This window comes from Macaca mulatta, chromosome 4 (genome assembly GCF_049350105.2).
Source record: "Macaca mulatta isolate MMU2019108-1 chromosome 4, T2T-MMU8v2.0, whole genome shotgun sequence".
Lineage (NCBI taxonomy): Eukaryota > Metazoa > Chordata > Mammalia > Primates > Cercopithecidae > Macaca > Macaca mulatta.
In genome coordinates, this window is record NC_133409.1 from 97,064,622 (window position 1) to 97,084,730 (window position 20,109).

At 37.6% G+C, this 20,109-nt stretch overlaps 1 protein-coding gene across 3 annotated transcripts in view; it reads left to right on the plus strand.

Annotated features, from left to right (window-relative positions):
* The window catches only part of RNGTT (RNA guanylyltransferase and 5'-phosphatase), a 334,659-nt gene that overhangs the window by 50,524 nt on the left and 264,026 nt on the right, over positions 1-20,109 (plus strand). For all 3 annotated transcript variants that reach the window (XM_028847363.2, XM_028847364.2, XM_028847366.2), the window contains exons 5-8: positions 3,507-3,582; positions 5,356-5,596; positions 17,909-18,018; positions 19,239-19,340. In XM_028847363.2, coding sequence (XP_028703196.1) covers positions 3,507-3,582; positions 5,356-5,596; positions 17,909-18,018; positions 19,239-19,340 — 529 coding nt within the window. The remainder of the gene's footprint in view (positions 1-3,506; positions 3,583-5,355; positions 5,597-17,908; positions 18,019-19,238; positions 19,341-20,109) is intronic.

Sequence of the window (20,109 nt, forward strand, 5' to 3'; positions counted from 1 at the left end):
AATGGGGGGTTTTGTTTTTATATTCTTTTGTCCCTTGAGAGTTTGACGGTGGTGTATATTGTGTACAGTCAGTTGGCTTCATTTCTGGGTACTTTCAGAGGGCCAAGGGTCCTGGGTTGTAGATAGGCTTCTGTGAGGGTTTCACAGGCTTTGCATGTTAAAGCAGTGTGTTTTTGTTTGGTGGTGTAATTCAAGCTGCAGTTGGTGCTTAAATGTAAGGGCAGATAGGCTCTTACACAGCTGCGCATGCCCTCTTTGTATTTCACTGTATCCTCAGCAGTGCTCTGGAGAGAGGAGGCAGGGGGTAAGATATGACTTTCTCTCCAAGTCTGTTCTTAAGCCTTGGTGGTATCCCCCTCAATACTGGCACTGTCCACGTTTCCTTTGCTCTGTGTGGGGCTTTGGTGGGCTTCTCTTCCTGCTCCCTTAGGTATGATTCAAGCCAAGGGTTAGGCTACCAGGAGACCTAAAACTCCTTAGGGACCTACCAGTCTCCTGTGCTTGTCAGTCAGAGTGGGTTGTGGGTATGTCTGCAGGTAGTCTGATAATGCAGTGGGTCAAGCAAGGGTGGTGGATCCTCAGGCAGGGAAGTGGCACTGTGTGTGCGTAGCCAGTATAATGACCATGGCCTGAGGTTTGCAGCCCAGCAGATGGCTGTGTGGCCCTCACAACTTGCACTCCCCCGACCTGGCTGGTCTCTCTCTGATGTCTGTCCCAGGAGCAGGCGCAACTGGACCGGCCAGGCTTGTCTCAAAAACCCTGCGTGCCCAGTTTTTTGAGCCATTTCAGATGTTCCAGGCCATGGGGCTTCCTGGGGAAGAAACCTTGTCTGGCTGTCAGGCCACACCTATCCTGGACTGGTCTTCTGAAGAGAGGGATACCTAGTTTCCAGGCCACACTCTTCTCTGTGTTCTGAGAGTGAGGGCTCCTTTTCTGCCCAAGCTCAGGCTGTAGATCTCAGCTCAATACTCCTGGGCAGTGTGCCTGAGTCCTGGGGAGTTGGGACCAGGCCTGCACATTTGTCCTCCGGCCCCTTGGGATCAGGGACTGTCTGTGCTGGGAGTGATAAATTGCTCCCAGGCTGCCAGCAGAACACTCAGGCAGGGAAGTGGAGGCTGTTCGGTTGGCACCCTCTTGCGGGAGCAGCCAGGCAGGCAGTCTTGGAAGAGCTGGCAGGTAAAGGGGCATGTGGATCAGATACACTCCGGTCCTATGGCAGTGTCAGTCTTACTCTCTTTGCCCAGCAGATAGCAGGACCTACAGCCACTCAGTACAAGGTGGAGAGCCTTGGAGGATGGGCCCTGTGGTGGTGTTTTGCTGCAGCTGCACTGTGGTCTGTGGGGCTCATGGCTACAATCTTGTAGCTAGGATCCCAGAGGACCACGGTGGGAGTGTGGTGCCCAGGGTTCCTTCTCTCAGCCCTCCCTTAGGTCCAGACCGGAACTGGGGGCCAGTCCTGGTGCCTAGTTACTCCAAGCAGTCTGCCTCGCTTCCTCCCTCTTCAAACACTGTCTGCATTGCCTCTTTATTGGCTTTCAGTGTTTTCTCTCAAAATATCTGTTCAAAGTTGCAGGATTTTTATTGTCAAGTTTTTGGTGGTTCAAAGTTTGGTGGCTTACCTGATACTTTGGTTCCTTTTCATGGAAGAGGCGTTTTTCAGCTGTAGGTAGTTGGCCATCTTGCCCAGAACTCCTTTTTATTTTCTTAATGATGTATTTCAAAGAGCAAACCCTTACTATTTTGAAGTAGTCTGATTTATCAATGTTTTTCTTCATTTCATGCTTTTTGTGTTTTATCTAAGAAATCTTTTCTACTCTAAGCTTGCAAAGATTTACTTCTATATTTTCTTCTATAAGTTTTGTAAATCTATCTAGTTTATTTCTGTATTTGATCTTAGTTGTACTCTATCAGTATGATCTATATATACAGAGAAGAATAATTTGTAGAAGGTAATGTTAGAAAGATACAGGCTGGGCATTGTGGCTCACGCCTGTAATCCCAGCACTTTGGGAGGCTGAGGTGAGAGGATTGCTTGATCCCAAATTTGAGAGCTGCCTGGGCAACATAGTGAGACCCTGTCTTTACCATAAAAGAAAAATTAGCTGGGGACAGTGGTGTGAGCCTATAGTTCCAGCCACTCCGGAGGTTGAGGTGGGAGGATCACTTGAGCCCAGGAGGTCAAGGCTGTGGAAACCGATCATGCCACTGAACTCCAGCCTGGTTGACAGAGTGAGATCCTGTCTCTAAAAAAAAAAAAAAGATACGGCTTAAATATCAGAAAATCCTTTAATTAAATAGAAATAACAGGAAAAGCTTCATTTTGAAGACTGTAGGAGAGTCAGCAATATTGTCATGTTTTAATTACTGTTTTCAAACTAGTTATATTAGCCTGTTCTCACCCTGCTATAAAGATACTACTTGAGACTGGGTAATTTATAAAGGAAAGAGATTTAATGGTCTCACAGTTCTGCATGCCTGGGGAGGCCTCAGAAAACTTACAATCATGATGGAAGGGGAAGCAGGCACGTCTAACGTGGTGAGAAGAGAGAGCGAGCGCGTGAAGGAGGAACTGTCAAACACTTACAAAACCATCAGATCTCATGAGAACTCACTCACTATCACAAGAACAGCATGTGGGAAACCACCTCCATGATTCACTCACCTCCCACCAGATCCCTGCCTCGTGGGGATGGTGGGGATTACAAATTGAGATGAGATTTGGGTGGGGACACAGAACCAAACCATATCAGTAGTTAAAATGATCTTGAATATGTTCTGAAAACGAGTTTAAGAAAATAAATTTTCTTTCTCAGCTGGTTTCTTTCTTCTAAAAATTTATTTCAAAAGATTATAACCTAACTTGAAAATACAGTTAGTTTCTAGAGAGCTTCAAGGTAACTTTATTTTTATTGTACTATGTATCTATCAATTAATTGTTTTCTGTAGCTAGTCACTTTTGTTGATTATAGTTAATTAGTATCAGGCCCCATATGAATTTATATTTCTATTAGTTTATTTGCTCTGGTCTAGTTTCTGGATTTTAGAAAATAGGGTTTGACTATTTTGCAAATATATGCCATTGATCATGAAGAGGACCGTTTTTTTTCTACTAGAGAAATTTAAAGCTTGAGGGTCAGAAGGGTCTTGTGTGTATGTGTTTTATGTGTCCTTTTGAGTTGTGTGTTTGATGAAAATACCTTCTTATTTAAAATGCTTGGAATGCTTGGAAACTTCTAGTTTCAGTAGAACTTGTTAAACAGTAGAGACAGTTTTAAATCAATATACTTATATATTGCACTTAAACTTCTAGCTAGCTATAAATTAGATTCTAAGCAATTTAAACTGACAAGTTATCAAGTTATAAGAGGTGTTTCAAGTTAAAAAATTAAAAAATGTAATTGTTTTATAAACTAGCTGAAATGTTTTGGTTGCAGGTTGGAATTTTAAAGTAAATGTGGCCTCTTAAGTGACTTATTAATTTTAACCAAAGCTACTTTATTTCCTAGGTGTTCATTGTACTCATGGCTTCAATCGCACTGGTTTCCTCATATGTGCCTTTTTGGTGGAGAAAATGGATTGGAGGTATCTGTATCTTGTTATAATGGAAGATATATTTGTAATTAAAATTTTTATTGATATTTTAGTTGCAGAATTTTGTATTATTAAGTTTTTGGTGAACTCATGATTAATGTAATTTGAACTGCTTTTCATTTATATATGGTTAATCTTTATACTATCATTACTTGGTGGGGTGTCTGTGTGTGTGTGTGTGTGTGTGTGTGTATGTGTGTATATGTATGTTTTATTTTGTTTTTTTGAGACAAGGTTTCTTCCGTCATCCAGGCTGGAGTGTAGTGGTGTGATCATGGCTCGTTGTAGCCTTCACCTCTTGGGGTCAAGCAATCCTCCTACCTCAGCCTCTCAAGTAGCTGGGACCACAAGTATATGCCACCTATGCCTGGCTAATTTTTTCTTTTTTTTTTTTTTTTTTTGTCTAGTGAGGTGGTCTCCATGTGTTACCCAGGCTGGTCTTGAATTCCTGGGCTCAAGTGATCCTCTACCCTTGGCCTCCCAAAATGTTGGGACTACAGGCATGAGCCACCACATCCAGCCAGCTGTTTTGTATTAACCAGCAAAACACTTTGAGTGCTTATTAATTTCATAAACTGTGTATTTACTTTTTCAGATTTTTTTTCACCTCTTATAGAATTATCAGAGACAGATTCTTCCAATATTTTGTATTTGTATCCAGCTTTGGAAATTACTATTGTTGTTTTTTACCTTTTAAATACAGGTTGTGTATCCCTTATCTGAAATGCTTTTGAGTAGATGTGTTTTGGATTTTTTTTCACATTTTGGAATATTAGCATTATATTTACCAGTTGAACATCCTTAATCTGAATATCCAAAATCAGAAATGCTCCAATAAGCATCTCCTTTGAGCTTCCCATCAATGTTCAAAAGGTTTTGGGTTTAGGAACATTTAGGATTTAATTTTGGATTAGGGATACTCAACTGATAGCTTTTTTATAGCTGTTGAGTACTAGGACAAGTTTATAATGACATACAAAAGGAATTATTTTTGGGAGAGTGTTACTCCTTTTAAGTCAACCAGCAAATGTTTATTGAGCATCTGTTATTTTTGAAGTATGTTTTTAGATCCTGAGAGATTATGACTTTAGTACCTAATATTCTTAAGAGAATATATTACTAACTGAATCTTCTTGTTGACTGATGGAGCGTCATTATTTATGTTTACAAAGGCTTTCACATAGTAGGTCCTTTTTTGAATATAATCAGATGAAGTACACATATGATTTTTGCATTTTGCAGTATGCGTTGGTGGTGGTTCTGTACTGCATGTACTTTCTAGCTCTGACCATTCAGATGCTCTCCACAGTTATCTCAGTTTCCTGTGTCAGATTCAGCCTGTGCTTACCCTCTCTTTGATGATCTAGACTCTTAATGCCTGGATCTGTTGAAAGTTCCTGTAAAATCAATATGCTTTTATTTTGCTCACATTGTTGTTTTTTTTGACTGGTTTCCCTGCAGAGTCAGACCTCAACCTTCAAGACTTTATTTAAATTCTTCACAGACCCTATCTAGGCCTCTACTATATACTCACAGCAATTTAGTTTTAGAATTTCAGAATTTTCAGAATACCTTATATTAAAACGTTTTCAGAACAAATTTGTCCCTTAATAGATTGAATGACTTGAGGGTGAGGATTGTGATTTGTCCATTTTATAAACTTCTATTATACTTTATATGGAGCCTTGAATAATAAGTGAGATTTTGATAAGCCTGCATAAATGGAGGATAGCGAGGAAATTGCATGGTGTTTGTTTCCCATAGTATCGAAGCAGCAGTTGCTACTTTTGCCCAAGCCAGACCACCAGGAATCTACAAGGGTGATTATTTGAAGGAACTTTTTCGTCGGTATGGTGACATAGAGGAAGCACCACCCCCACCTCTATTGCCAGACTGGTGTTTTGAGGATGATGAAGATGAAGATGAGGATGAGGATGGAAAGAAGGAATCAGAACCCGGGTCAAGTGCTTCTTTTGGCAAAAGGAGAAAAGAACGGTTAAAACTGGTAATGTTTAAAAATATTATAATAGGTTTTATTTCTTGTGCAAGCTTGTCGAGATTTATAAAAATGGAATATTGGCCATGTTTCTTTAGCTAGGTCAGATGATTCATCCTAGCCCTTTCAAAAAAAAAAATTTTTTTTTTTTTTTTTTTTTTTTTTTGAGACAAGGTCTTGCTCTGTTGCCCAGGCTGGAGTGTAGTGGTAGCCTTGACCTCCTGGGCTCAAGTGATCTTCCCACCTCACTTTCCTGAGTAGCTGGGACTGTAGACATGTGGCAACATGACTGGCTAATTTTTAATTTTTACATTTTCTGTAGAGAAGGGTCTCACTTTGTTGCCCAGTCTGGGTTTGAACTCCTGGACTGCAGTGATCCTCCTACCTTGGTCTCCCAAAGTGTTGGCATTACTGGCATGAGCCACTGTGCTTGGCCTTTAAAGATTCTTAATAGCCACGAGTCTTTTTCAAAGAGAAAAATTGCAGTTATGTAAATTTCTCCTGCTTTTATTTCTTAGGGAAACCAAATAACTTTTAGATATTAGATTGAGAACTTACTATTTCTTTACAAAGTATTGTGAGATTTCAACTAAATACCTAGTGAATATTTTTGCTAATGCTTTACAAAATTGTCACACAGTTAAAGTAACTTTACATATGAATTCTGCATCCCCCTCCATGGGTGATGCTTTCATGCTTTCCATAAAATTAAATCAAGAAGACTCACTTCTCTAGCCAACCTTTAATAATCTTCTAGAAATAAAAGAGCTAACCATAAATATGAGGGGTTATCTTCTTTTATTGGAGGATAGAAGAACTGTCGAGAGGAAAAGTACTGGTTGTACTTGTACACACACAAGTATATGAGATAGGCCAAAGGGAAAAGTTAGGAAAAGTATGGAGGTAATTGTGTTAATGAAATTATTAATTAAGGTTTCTGGTATATTATGGTTGAGTGGTATACACCATGATTCATTTATTAGTAGGCATGGTTCACAGGCAAGGAAGTAAATGCTTTGTTAGTTTATGTAAACCATATAAGTTATTTTTGGCTTAAAAAATTTTTTTTGTTTGTAAAACAATTTTTTTTTTTTTTTTTTTTTTTGATACGGAGTCTCACTCTGTCACCCAGGCTGGAGTGCAGTGGTGTGATCTCGGCTCACTGCAAGCTCCCCTCCCAGATTCATGCCATTCTCCTGCCTCAGCCTCCTGAGTAGCTGGGACTACAGGTGCCCACCACAATGCCCGGCTAATTTTTTGTATTTTTTAAGTAGAGATGGGGTTTCACCATATTAGCCAGGATGGTCTCGATCTCCTGACCTCGTGGTCCACCTGCCTTGGCCTCCCAAAGTGCTGGGATTACAGGCATAAGCCACAGCATCCGGCTGTAAAACAATGTTTTAATTACATTTACACATTTTAAATTTCAAGACTATAAGTACACTGAAAAGTGTTAATTGCTTTGAAACGTAGAGATTATTTCAAAAGTAATTTATTCCTTTAGTCTGATTTATTATTTTCTGAATTTAGATATCTGAAATTACTGAGTCACATACCTAGAAAAATAACAATCACATTCTAAGGAAACTTCAATAAACAGCATAGCATAAAATACAGGTTTTGTTTATTTGTTTGTTTTTGGAGACAGGGTCTCAACTCTGTTGCCCAGGCAGGAGTGTGGTGGCAAGATTATGGCTCACTAGTGGCAGCCCAGCCTTGACCTCCCTGGGTTCAGTGATCCTTCTACCTCAACCTCCCGAGTTGCTGGGACTACTACAGTGAATCTCTTACAAGCACCATGTTGCTGGATTCAGACAACAGTTTTTGCCCAATTATTTAGTCCATGTACATTTTGTGTAAAGATTAGATTCAAATTGTCTTACTATTTTTTTTTGTGCCACTAGTGGTATGTTCCTTTCTCGCCTTCTTTATGGTTGCTTTTATTCTTCTATCACCCCAACCCATTGCTTGTTGACCATATCATATATTCCTTTACTGTTCTTTTATTAGTTACTCAAGATTTCATGGCCAGGTGCGGTGGCTCATGCCTGTAATCCTAGCACTTCGGGAGGCCGAGGTGGGCGAATCACGAGGTCAGGAGTTCAAGACCAGCCTGGACCACATGATGAAACCCTGTCTCTACTAAAAATACAAAAAAATTTAGCTGGGCAAGGTGGCAGCCACCTGTAATCCCAGCTACTTGGGAGGCTGAGGCAGGAGAATTGCTTGAACCCGGGAGGCAGAGGTTGCAGTGAACTGAGATTGCGCCACTGCACTCCAGCCCGGGTGACAGAGTGAGACTCCATCTCAAAAAAAAAAAAAAAAAATCAGGGTGCTTGACAGTTATTTTTTTTCTAGCACTTTGAATATTTTATTCCAGAATTTATTTCTGTTGAGAAGTTAGGCACCTTGTTGCTTCTTTGAAGATAATTTCTTATTGTTTTTGATTTTCAGCAATTTTACCATGATATTTCTACTTGTGGTTTTCTTTGTATTTATCCTGCATGATGTACGTAGGGATTCTTAAATATATGGTTGGATTTGTTTTCCTAATTTGTTTTAGACAATTTTTGGCTGTTATCTTTTCAAGTATTGTTTCACATCCATTCTTTCTTTCTTCTGGAGCTCAACCTAATACCAGTAGACCTTAAAAAGTTTTTTGTTGTTGTTGGATATGGAGTCTTGCTCTGTCACCCAGGCTGGAGTGCAGTGTTGTGATCTTGGCTCACTGCAACCTCTGCCTCCTGGGTTCAAGTGATTCTCCTGTCTCAACCTCCCAATTAGCTAGGATTACAGGTGTGCACCACCACACACAGCTAATTTTTGTATTTTTAGTAGAGACAGGGTTTCACCATGTTGGCTAAGCTGGTCTCAAACTCCTGACCTCAGGTGATCCACCCGCCTCTGCCTCCCAGAGTGCTAGGATTATAGGCGTGAACCACCATGCCTGGCCTAAAAAAAAAAAATTTTTTTTTTTAAAAAACTACCTCCTGTGTTCTTTTTCATATTCTTTATCCTTTTGTTTATTTTTTAGTTTGGATATTTTCTTTTTCTTTTTATTTTTTTTGAGACAGAGTCTCCTTCTGTGGCCCAGGCTGGAGTGCAGTGGTGCAATCTCAGCTCATTGCAACCTCTGCCTCCCGGGTTCAAGCGATTCTACTGCCTCAGCCTGTTGAGTACCTGGGACTACTGGCGCATGCCACTATGCCTGGCTAATTCTTGTATTTTTAGTAGAGACAGAGTTTCACCATGTTGGCCAGGCTTGTGTGGATCTCTTGACCTCAGGTGATCCACCTGCCTCAGCCTCCCAAAGTGCTGGGATTACAGGCATCAGCCTTCTTTGGATATTTTCTTCTGACCTATCTTGGCGTTTACTAATGTCCTCATTAAGCTTTGTCTAAGCTGCTGTTAAACTCATCCTTGACTACTTAGTTTTAGTTATTTTACTTTCACTCCTGGAATTTCCATTAGATTTTTTAAAAAATGATTTTCAGTTCTCTGCTGGAATTCTTCACCTTGTCATTTCAGTTTTTGAAAATATTAAAACCAGTTTTTAAAAAGTCAAATAAAAAATAAAACTAATATGTGGGTCTCCTGTGGATATTTTTAAATGTTTTTTTTCTCTTGTCCTTTTGATATCTAGTCAATTATAGTTTTTTTTTGCATACTTGAGTGTGTTTGTTTATGAAACAATTGTTTATGAAAAATTATGGGAATAATTTGAGGCTCTGGTCATGTTATCTTTCTTTAGAGAGGATTTACTTTTGCTCCTACAGAGAATTAGCAGGATATCTTAATTAAGGATTGAGGTGTTAGAAACTAGACTTTAGTTTTGGGGCACTGGTCTATTTTTGCTCTGCTCTTACTCCTGTAGCCTTTGAGGATCTTAACTAAAAGTGTGGGGAATTAAACTGGACTCCTCCTACTTGATGGCTTGTAACTCCAGCTTTTATTTCCCATTCCTGTGATATTGCTGAAATTTCTCTTCAGCTTCTTACTGTCTTAGCTACCATTTTTGAAACAGTGCCTCTTGAGGAGAGTAGTATAAGGGAAAAGCTGTAGAAGATGTCTAGCTCAGCTTTCTGGGCTCCCCTTCCCTCTTGAGTTTTGGCCCTTCAAGTCCTTATTGCCTTTCTAATTCTCTGAGGTCTTCAAATGAATTCTTTAACATTGTCCAGCTTTTTTTGTGTGTGGCTACAGAATTAGTCTAATTAGGCTGGATGCGGTGGCTCATACCTGCAATCTCAGCACTTTGGGAGGCTGAGGTGGAAGGATTGCTTGAGCTCAGGAGTTTGAGACTAGCTTGGGCAATGTCGTGAGACCTCGTATCTACAAAAAATTAAAAAAATTAGCCAGGTGTGGTGGTGTGTGCTTGTAGTCTCAGTTACTTATGAGGCTGAGGTGGGTGGATTGCTTGAGCCTGGGAGGTTGAGGCTGCAGTGAGCCATGACCATACCACTGCATTCACCTGCACTTCAACCTAGGTGACAGAGTGATAGGCTGTCTCAAAAAAAAAAAAAAAAAAAGCACAAACCTTCTTTCTCTCTTTTTGGAGAAGGTAGTTAGGCTTGATTTCTGTTATGAGATGGTGATTTTTGAGAATATTTGTGCTTATACCTCCAAAGGCTGAATTAGGGGAAAAAAAAATTCTAAATCCTTATATAGCATTTTGATAGTTTTTTCTTTTTTCAAACCTTAATTAGTAAATCCTAAAATTATTAAATATTTTACTCATGTAAGTAATATATTAAAGATTAAAGAACATTAATCTTTATTAAAGAAAGTTTGAAAATGAAAGAAACAACTTATAATCCTTCAACTTTCATACTACCACTGGTATTTTTGTCTTCTTAGAATAATTTTTCCCTATTTATTTATTTACTTTTAAAACATACACAGATGTCTTAAAGATTAGTTTTTTTTTTTTTTTTGTAAAATATAAATGCAAACATCTAGGAGTATATAGAGTTAAAAGGCAAAATATTTCTTCATTCCCAATCCAGTTGCTCTCTACTTTTTGGTTATTTCTGTGCATATGCATAGAAAACTTAGTATAGAAGAATAACTTAGTGTAGAAGAATATATACTGGGAATATATATATATATATATATATATGTATACACACACAGTATATATACTAAAAATTATATATTGTAAAAATTAAATACTATATAAAAGTAATACTATATATACTAAGAAAGGAAAAATTTAATTTTTCTATTTGAGAAAGCAAATAGAACCTTTCTTTAGAAGACAAGAGAGGCTGTCAATCCATAAAATAATAGCAGGCTATTAAGAAGAGGAACAAATTAGAGATATTGGAAATGAGAAGATTAAAAAACCACTTAATATGTGGGATGAGTAGCAGAATGAAATTATGAAGCTAGAGGATCTAGCTAAGAAATCCAGCATGCAGCATGAAAAGACAAAAGAAATGTAAAATATGAGAAATAGTTTAGAATTAACATAAAGGGAGCAATTTAACAGTATGATTTAACAGAGGACAAAATTCGATAACAACAGAAAGTATTTATCTGAGGATTATTTTCTGTGGTGCAGTAGGGCTGGGTCAGACTGGTAATTTTAAGAAGCTAATGGAAGGCGAGAAAGTGGAGACAGAGTTGTGTTAGGGGTTCCCTGTACCACCTTCACTTTTGGAGATTTACTAGAATAACTCAGGACTCAGCATATGGTTGTACTTATAACTGAGATTTATACAGCAATGTACTAAGGATATACAGCTGGATTGTAAGAGACAAAGACAAGTAGAGTGGGGGGAGTTAATGTGCTGGCTTTCCTATGCTCCTCTTTCTCATGAGGGGTCATCCTGAGCTCACTCTTCCTGCAGCAATGTGTTTGTGACGTTTCTGCCTGCGGAAGCTCATTAAACTCTCACTGCTCAAGATTTTTATTGATGGCCAGTCACGTGGGCACTCTCTGCTTAGCATGTACCAAAATTCCAGGATCCCAGGAGGAAAAAAAATTTATTCAGCATTAACTGTATTGTTGGCACAAATAATCTAGGTTTGGTGAGTCATCCTTATCAGCTGACTGAGAACACTCTGAAAGTCAAGTTCTCAGGTGCCATTCAGAAGCCAACTTTGCAAGTACTAGTGTTAGGTTAACCCTTTTCTGCACACTACTGTAAACTATTCATTCAAGTGGCTTGGTTATGATAAAAAAAGGAGAAGGGTAATTGATGCAGACATAGCCAGAAAAGACTTTTTAATATGGGATAAATTCAAGCGTATGTGGATACGGAGCTAGTGAAGTCAATGAAGTTGAAAGTAAAGATTTAGAGAATAATGATAGAGAAACCTCTGAGGAGATGCAAGGGAATGGAGGTCAAGTGTAGTTTTTGGAGTAATAGGTCTTCAGCAATAGGAGGGAAATATCTTTCTTAGTACTGGAGATGTAATTGAGATTGTGATTTTTTCCTCAATAAGTTTCAGCTGCCTATGTGTGGGAGTAGAAAAGACTAACAGTAGGTTGACTCAAGGTTGGAGAAATTTAGTTTGGGTGTGATGAAGAACAAGAGGTAAGGGGCACTGAGGCTATCAGGGGAAAAATAATTGAAGTAATCAGCCATAGGTTCTTGGCTGAATAGGAAGTAAGGTCAGGATGAGGTGCCGTTAGAATGTGTAAAGGAGAAATGAAGGGACTGTTAGTCTTGGTGAAATTGAAAAGTGGGCATAGTGACAGTAAAAGAGTTTATAAAAGTTAGAGCAACATGTTGGTTTTAGAATGCTGTTGGCACTCAATCAATGTGAGTTGAATTGAATCTAAAGGTAGAGTGGTTTGAAATGATTGTGGTATGGCCATGGAGCAGGATGTTCCAGTTGGACAAAGATGAGGGTCATTGAAAATGAGATGACTGAACTGTAAAGGTTGTACGATAGGTTGAGTTATTTCAGTGGATGTTGATGTTACCAATATAATGATAGAAGTTAGAATAGTGAGAAAGACCAACTTTTTTTTGATGAATGTAGGGCAGTATCTTTCAATACACAAAGGATAGAGGGTTTTACTACTTTAGACTTTCTGACTGTAAGTAGCAGAAAATAACTTTAGCTTAAATATTAAGGGTACTTATTCATGAGTAAATTGGTGGAACTCAGGCACCAGAATATGCCAGATTTTAGGACAACATTGGAACCTGGACCTGGAAAGTTACTTAGAACCTAGTTTCTGCTATTTTTTCTTAATATCTCACCTCTGCTTTTGTCCCTTTATTTGTATCAGTCTTCTCATTGGCTCTGTCTCTCAAGACAGACTCTTCCTGATTTCTCATTTTCCTGGGAGATTGTTAACTGTCTCAAAGCTTCTAAGGTAACCTGTAATAATTTTAGCCACATGCAGAGACTAACTGCTTGTCTCTGAATCCCAATTCCAGATTACCAGGAGAGAGAATCTGATGGCTTCAGATTGAGTTAGGGTTATTTGTGCTCCCATCAACTTTGGCTGGAGTAGTATGTTACCTTGTAATGTCATATAAAATGGCCATTAGGCCCCATCTTTGTGGGTGGGGAGGGCAGCTCTTAAAGACAGTTGTTATGCCAGCACCCACAGTGGATTTCTGCTTTACTACAGCTGAGTGGTATAGCTGAAAGGAATTAGTGTAAACGGAAGAGGGGCTTTTGAAAGACATTAGAAAAGCAACGAGGAGGTAGAATAGTAGTTTAAATTACTGCCATGGATCTTGGGCAGTAGGAGAATAAGTAGCTTTAAGATGAAGTGGTCTCTCTGGGGAGAGCTAGCTTTTAGCTGAGACACAGGGTATGGGGTGTTCAAGAAAATGGTTGAGATGATAGGGGAAGGTTATTTATGAAAAAGGAATTCCAGGGTTTACATTGGAACTCTTTGGGAAGGCGATTATTGATAAGATGAACCAAGGAAAGGGGCTTTAAAGCAGTGAGTACAAAACCATCAGAGAAGAAAGGGGACTGGAGAGTTGAATCGTGGATGGTGTCAACAGTAGTTGACCTATGGTTGACAGGGATGAGAAGCATAGATATAATTACTTATTACATTTATGGTTGGAAAAGCTTTCATTTTTCTTTTATTTCCATCTGAGGTTGAAGATAGTTGACAGAGGCAATCTAAGAATGACTAATTATTTTGTAGATCACATCTCTTGACATAATGAAGGTATTTTTGGTTTGAGACTTTGTTAAGCACAGTCTTTTCTGATTCTTATATTGATGTAACTATATATTCAAGTAATGGACTCCTTGTAGTTACTTTTGATAGCTCTCTTTGGGTTTGTAACTGTGGTACATGTCCTATTCTGTGCTTGGCCCCTTACATTCCTAAGACACCTTCTTTTTTTTTTTTTTTTTTTTTTTGAGACGGAGTCTCGCTCTGTCGCCCAGGCTGGAGTGCAGTGGCCGGATCTCAGCTCACTGCAAGCTCCGCCTCCCGGGTTCACGCCATTCTCCTGCCTCAGCCTCCCGAGTAGCTGGGACTACAGGCGCCCGCCACCTCGCCCGGCTAGATTTTTGTTCTTTATTCATCTTTTGAGGACATGCATTACTGAGTTGCAGGAGTATGACTGACATGTAGGTTGCTTGCTCCTTGAACTGATGTCCGAGATCATTTCTTTGAATACAACAATGAATGTATTTTCCTCATTATGAAAATATGCTTGTTGTACATATATACTTGTATACATTTTCTCTGTACATACACACACACACATACACAGCTGTCTGTCACATAAATTGCCCCCATCTTCTGTAATTACTAAATTTCTGTCTAAAGGATCACTCATTTCTGTTGCGATAGCCATGCAGATTTTAATTTTAAGGCTAGTTGACTCTGTTTATGAAATATATTTCTATAAACATACTTTTTAAACTTTTGATTTTTTTATTTTCACAAATAGAAATAATAATTTGTTGAAAAGTGAAAATAAATGTCAGTGACTTTAATACTCAATTATAGTATGTATGTAATAATTCCAGACCTAAGACATTGCTATTTATAATTTATTTTTAAAATTAATTATTTATTTTTTATTTTTATAAATAGAGATGGGTCTCACTATGTTGCCCAGGCTGGTCTTGAACTCCGGGGCTCAAGCAATCCTCCTGACTCAGCCTGGGACTACTGGAATGAGTCACCACATCTGGCCACTGTTTAGAATTAGTGATCTTCCATTATAAAGATTTAACTATTTAATGCTGAAGTGGCCATGTTTTCAAGGAGTGAAACCATCTCATACATAACAATGAAGGTTGTCAGCCATAGACTTGGAATGAGATCACATATGGGGATGAGATCTTTCTAGTTAGCCTAGTACTGCTGTACTGGCCTGTGTGTACATGGGGTCCTTCAAGTCAGGCCTTGCAAGGCATGCCGGCTGTGCCATGTTTGTAAATGGGGCAGAGGAAGCTACAGCAATGGAAAACTAAGCTATGTATGTTAGGTACAGCTATTAAAACAAGGTAGGAATGAGGCTAGGCCCTTAACTTCCCTAAGGCATACTTTTCTAGCTACCTTCTGCTCTGTGTCTGGCACCTACATCCTGGATGATTGTTCTCTTTTATCCATTCTGGATTTTTAAAATAAAATAAATATGAAAAGCATCTTGATCTCTTGTTTGTGAGAAGTGATGCCCTGAGATTTAGCTTCAGGAATATGTCATGGCTAATGCTTACCATATTTCCCAAGGAGGGAAATACAGGATTTTCTAACACTGGTTAAAAATGCAAATTCAAGATTTGGAAGGGCTGGTATAATGAAATAATGAGCAGTATCAGCATGTGCAAATCTTGTTTGAAGGATTTTATTTTCTCCCCTCTTAGACCTTTTGTACATTTAGAATGTTGGAACAGTTTCTAGATCTCTTATATGAAAACCAAGATAGCTGCTTTCAGGTTGCTTTCAGCTCTAAGTAGAAATAACCAGAATTGGCTTACATTAAACAAACTACATCTAGAAATAAATAAAAAAAAATTAGTGATCTTTCTTGGAGTTATTACATAATTTTGAATAATATAAAAATGGTATTTTGTCAGAGAACTATTATGGTAACATTAAATAGCAAATTATGTTAACCTAAAGTTATCAAGGATGATTTGTGTATGAAGTGTATCACACTTTTTTTCATTGGACTTAACTTCTACTTTTCTTTTTACTTATTTGTTGTGGAAGAAAATAGAGGAAGTTAAAAAAGAAGTTGATGCATGGTAGGAAAGATTAAGGAAGAAGAACAGGCCAGGCGCGGTGGCTCAAGCCTGTAATCCCAGCACTTTGGGAGGCCGAGACGGGCGGATCACGAGGTCAGGAGATCGAGACCATCCTGGCTAACACGGTGAAACCCCGTCTCTACTAAAAAAAAATACAAAAAACTAGCCGGGCCAGGTGGCGGGCGTCTGTAGTCCCAGCTACTCGGGAGGCTGAGGCAGGAGAAGGGCGTAAATCCGGGAGGCGGAGCTTGCAGTGAGCTGAGATCCGGCCATTGCACTCCAGCCTGGGCGACAGAGCGAGACTCCGTCTCAAAAAAAAAAAAAAAGAAAGAAGAACAATAAATGCATGACAGCCATTTACTGGATGATTAGGGTTAACTTTTATAACCAACCTCAGTAGTTGTTAGATCTGTACTGATGCTCAGTATTTATTGGCTCTGTTAAATTAAAAATATTCAGCTTATTCAACCGTATAGAAATGTTATTAAAATATTTCTGTGGTAATATTGTGGGAAAGTGCTTGGTTGAATGTTGATCATATTTTCTATGCATTAGTCCTTTTTATTGTTTGTTAAAAAAAGAAATAGTGTTTGTGTTTTTAGTAGTAACTTAGGTTAATTTGGCCTTTGCTTTTATTTTGCCTATTTCAGAAGCTAATGTAAATTTCTTAACTTTGCATAGGAAATCCATGTTGATAAATGAAGCTAGACACTTTCTTCGTGTAAAACTTAAAAAGAACATCTCATGCTGTTAATACCATCAGAATTAAGATGCTTAATATTGAACTCTCTAAAAAGAAGTGTTCTCTTTTTAATTAGCATAAGATATAATTTTATAAGGATATTGAAATTATCTGAACACTCAGTAAGTAAGTATGTTACAAACCTCATTATCTGATTGAGCTTTCTTTTCAAAATACTCTTTTTTTTTCCTTGGGCTGTTGTACTTAATGATAGAAATGGTTTTAAACAGAAAAGCCATTGACTAGTACAGAGAGGTAATGGTATAATAGGAGAGGGATGGTACTCCTTGGTCCTTTGGCTTATGAAGTTCCTGAATTATGATTATTTAAGGAAAGCAAAGTAGAGACAGATAAGTACAAAAAGTGATTCAAAATTAGGGACAAACAGTAGGACTAGTGTCGCTGGAAGGATTCAGGATTCTTCTAGATTTGACAGGAATGTATGTGGGTGAAATATTAAGTGTTCTTTTTTTCTTCTCTCAGGTGGCTCAGGTTGCCAAGTCTTTGCCAGAAGGCTGAACGTTGTAGCTTGTAGACTAAATTTTTATTCCCTTATTACATTAACAGCTAGAATTGTTTTATATATTTTTCTTAAGACTGATGCCAGCCTTTTCTGGACCTGAAAAGAACTGTAGCATACATCTAGACTATTTTTTTTAGGTTTTAAAATTTCCAGAAGTGTTCCTTATTTGTTTGATATTCTCCATCTGCTTTACTTTGCTGTGATATTTCAAAATATGTAGTTCTGAGTTAAAAAATTTAGATTAAAAGTTCCATGATGAGTAATATTTTGTTCTATTAATATGTTAATATATCCAATGACTGTGGCTTAGCCACTTTGCCTTACACTCTTACTCTGGTTTACAAAGGTAGAGGTTTTGGTGTTTATCCCCTTAAAGTCCATACTTCACTCATAATAACACAACTCCTTCTTCCTTCTCTCCATTGGTGACTGGTATAGTGTAGGCCTGTTCAAATTCTGTCTTTTACCAGTTGATTTACATAAAATCTTTATGCCTTATTTACTCATCTCTCAAATAAATATAATACAATCTATTTTTTCAGTGTTGTAAGGATTAGAGAGAATATTTGCAAGATGACATTCTGCTTGGCTCTCAGTAAATGGTAGATAAATTATTATTACTGTTACGATTTGAGAAGTGCCTGTAGAGTACATATGTATATTGAAGAAAACTATATGCTGGATTTAGGAAAACTAGTGTACAATCCTAGGGGAGTTTATACAGCAGACCATTTCTGTTAGATATATTGACTTGCTAAGATTTGTGAAAACAAACTAATTTATCTCTTAGTCACTTCTTTGTAAATGAAGTTGAACTCTAATAAAATATTTTTCTTTTTCTTGTTTTTCCTTTTTTTTTTTAAAGGGCGCTATTTTCTTGGAAGGTGTTACTGTTAAAGGTGTAACTCAAGTAACAACACAACCAAAGTTAGGAGAGGTACAGCAGAAGTGTCATCAATTCTGTGGCTGGGAAGGGTAATAAATATTTTAAAATTTTAAATAAAATTTACTCTTACTTTGCAACACTTAAAATTAATAGAAGCATTGGCATATCTTCTTGGCTCCTTGAAGTTAGTATGTTTGCAATAGAATACTTTAAAGGTGTCAGATTTCTTTCAAGAGAATCAATGCAATAACCAGACAGTTGAGTCAAAATTAGATGACTCACATATTTTCCTAAAGTAATAGAAAATTGTTTTCACTGACTAGTATTTGTTTCATGTCTTTGACTCTACTGCTACTGATTAATGTTTGAGCTAGTCTCTCAGTTTGTTAAGAGGGAAGAGGTGAAATTTTGATCTGCCTCATTTTCCAGTTTTTCTGTAATCAGAAGTCTAATCAGCTTTAAATATATTCAAGTCGTGGCATTCCCTGCCACGACTTGAAAATATCTTTCAGACGTGTCATAGTGGATTCAGGAGAGCATACATTGCTTTTACCTGTTGCTCTCAGGTCTTGGTCTGTGGTTATTTCTGCTGGTCATTGGTATCTGTGGCAGAGAATTGTAATACGGTTGAATGTAATGAAAAAGGATTATTGCTAAAAATTCCTAATATGAATTCCTAATGGAAATAACTTTTATTACTGTTAGAGGAATATCAGATAAATCATCTAGAAGTAGTTTTAACTAAAATATGAAAATAATGAAGAAATAAGATCGGTTTTAAAGTTGTGTTAAACCTTAATCTTGACCTACACCCTTGGTTTTAATGTTGTGTTAAACCTTAATCTTGATCTGCATTTCTCCTGTTTTGTCACTTCTGGGTATCTTTCGAGGAGAAAGTTGCCAACCTTGCAGTTATGTCAAGTTGGCAGTGTCATGTTGGAGAAATATGGGGTCTAGAATATCATGTAAGGTAATAAAGCCAAGATTTAAACTTCTTCCTGAAGTACAAGACTTGTAAACATACCTGCTTTACTATTTAGATAATGTATACTAATATTTTAAAATTACCTCAGTGATTATACTATAGCAGTGGTAATTTAGAACTCTGTTAACTTGTATTCTAAAATGTCAAGAAAATGATGATCTTTTATTAGTATTTTTGTGAACGCAGATGTTATTCCAGTTGACATTAATCTCATGATAGAGAGAACCTTGTGATAAATGTGTGATTCATTTGAGATTGGTTTAAGACATGTATTGCTTTGTATGAATACCAGCCACGATAGTTAATACCATGTTCTTCTTTAAGGTCTGGATTCCCTGGAGCACAGCCTGTTTCCATGGACAAGCAAAATATTAAACTTTTAGACCTGAAACCATATAAAGTAAGCTGGAAAGCAGATGGTACTCGGTAAGTTAGACTTCTAAAAAAAATTATACAAATAACCTTAATGCTTGAAGAATATTGCTTTGTTGTTAGGAAAGTTTACACTCTTCAGAGTGTGAATTTCTGATGTGAACAGAACAATAAATGTTTCAAAAAATTATATATTTTTTGTTTTGCTAGTATTCTAAGCTGTGTAGTACAGTTGTTATCTCTCATTCTGCTAAATTTTTGATTTTCGAGCGTAGCTAGTTTAATATAAATTATAATCAGATGTTAAGTTTGAAAGTGTTTTTCTCTTAATGATACAGTTTTTGGTATGTCTGCTGCCCACTACCTTGTTTTTTAATGATATTGGACATGTTAAAGTTAATAGAAAAATTGCCAGTTTATAATCTAAAAATGATGAACTCTCTCTGATTCATTCTGTATTTTACTTCTTTGAATAATTTGCCTTATTCTCTTTATATACTCGTAAAGTTATTGCATTATTACAACAAAACTTAATTTCAAATTTTATATTTCTAAGTTTTAAGATTTTTAAAATTTGAGATAGGGTCTTGCTCTGTCACCCAGGCTGGAGTACAGTGGCACGATCAAGGCTCATTGCAGCCTTGAACTCCTGAGCTCAAGCAATCCTCCCACCTCAGTCTCCTGAGTAGTAGTTCAGCGTCCTGAGTAGCTGGGATTATGGGAATGTGCCACCCTGCCTGGCTAATTTTTAAATTTTTGTAAGGATGAGGTCTCCTTATGTTGCCCAGGCTGGTCAAGATATTAGTAGAGATTTTATTCTTCC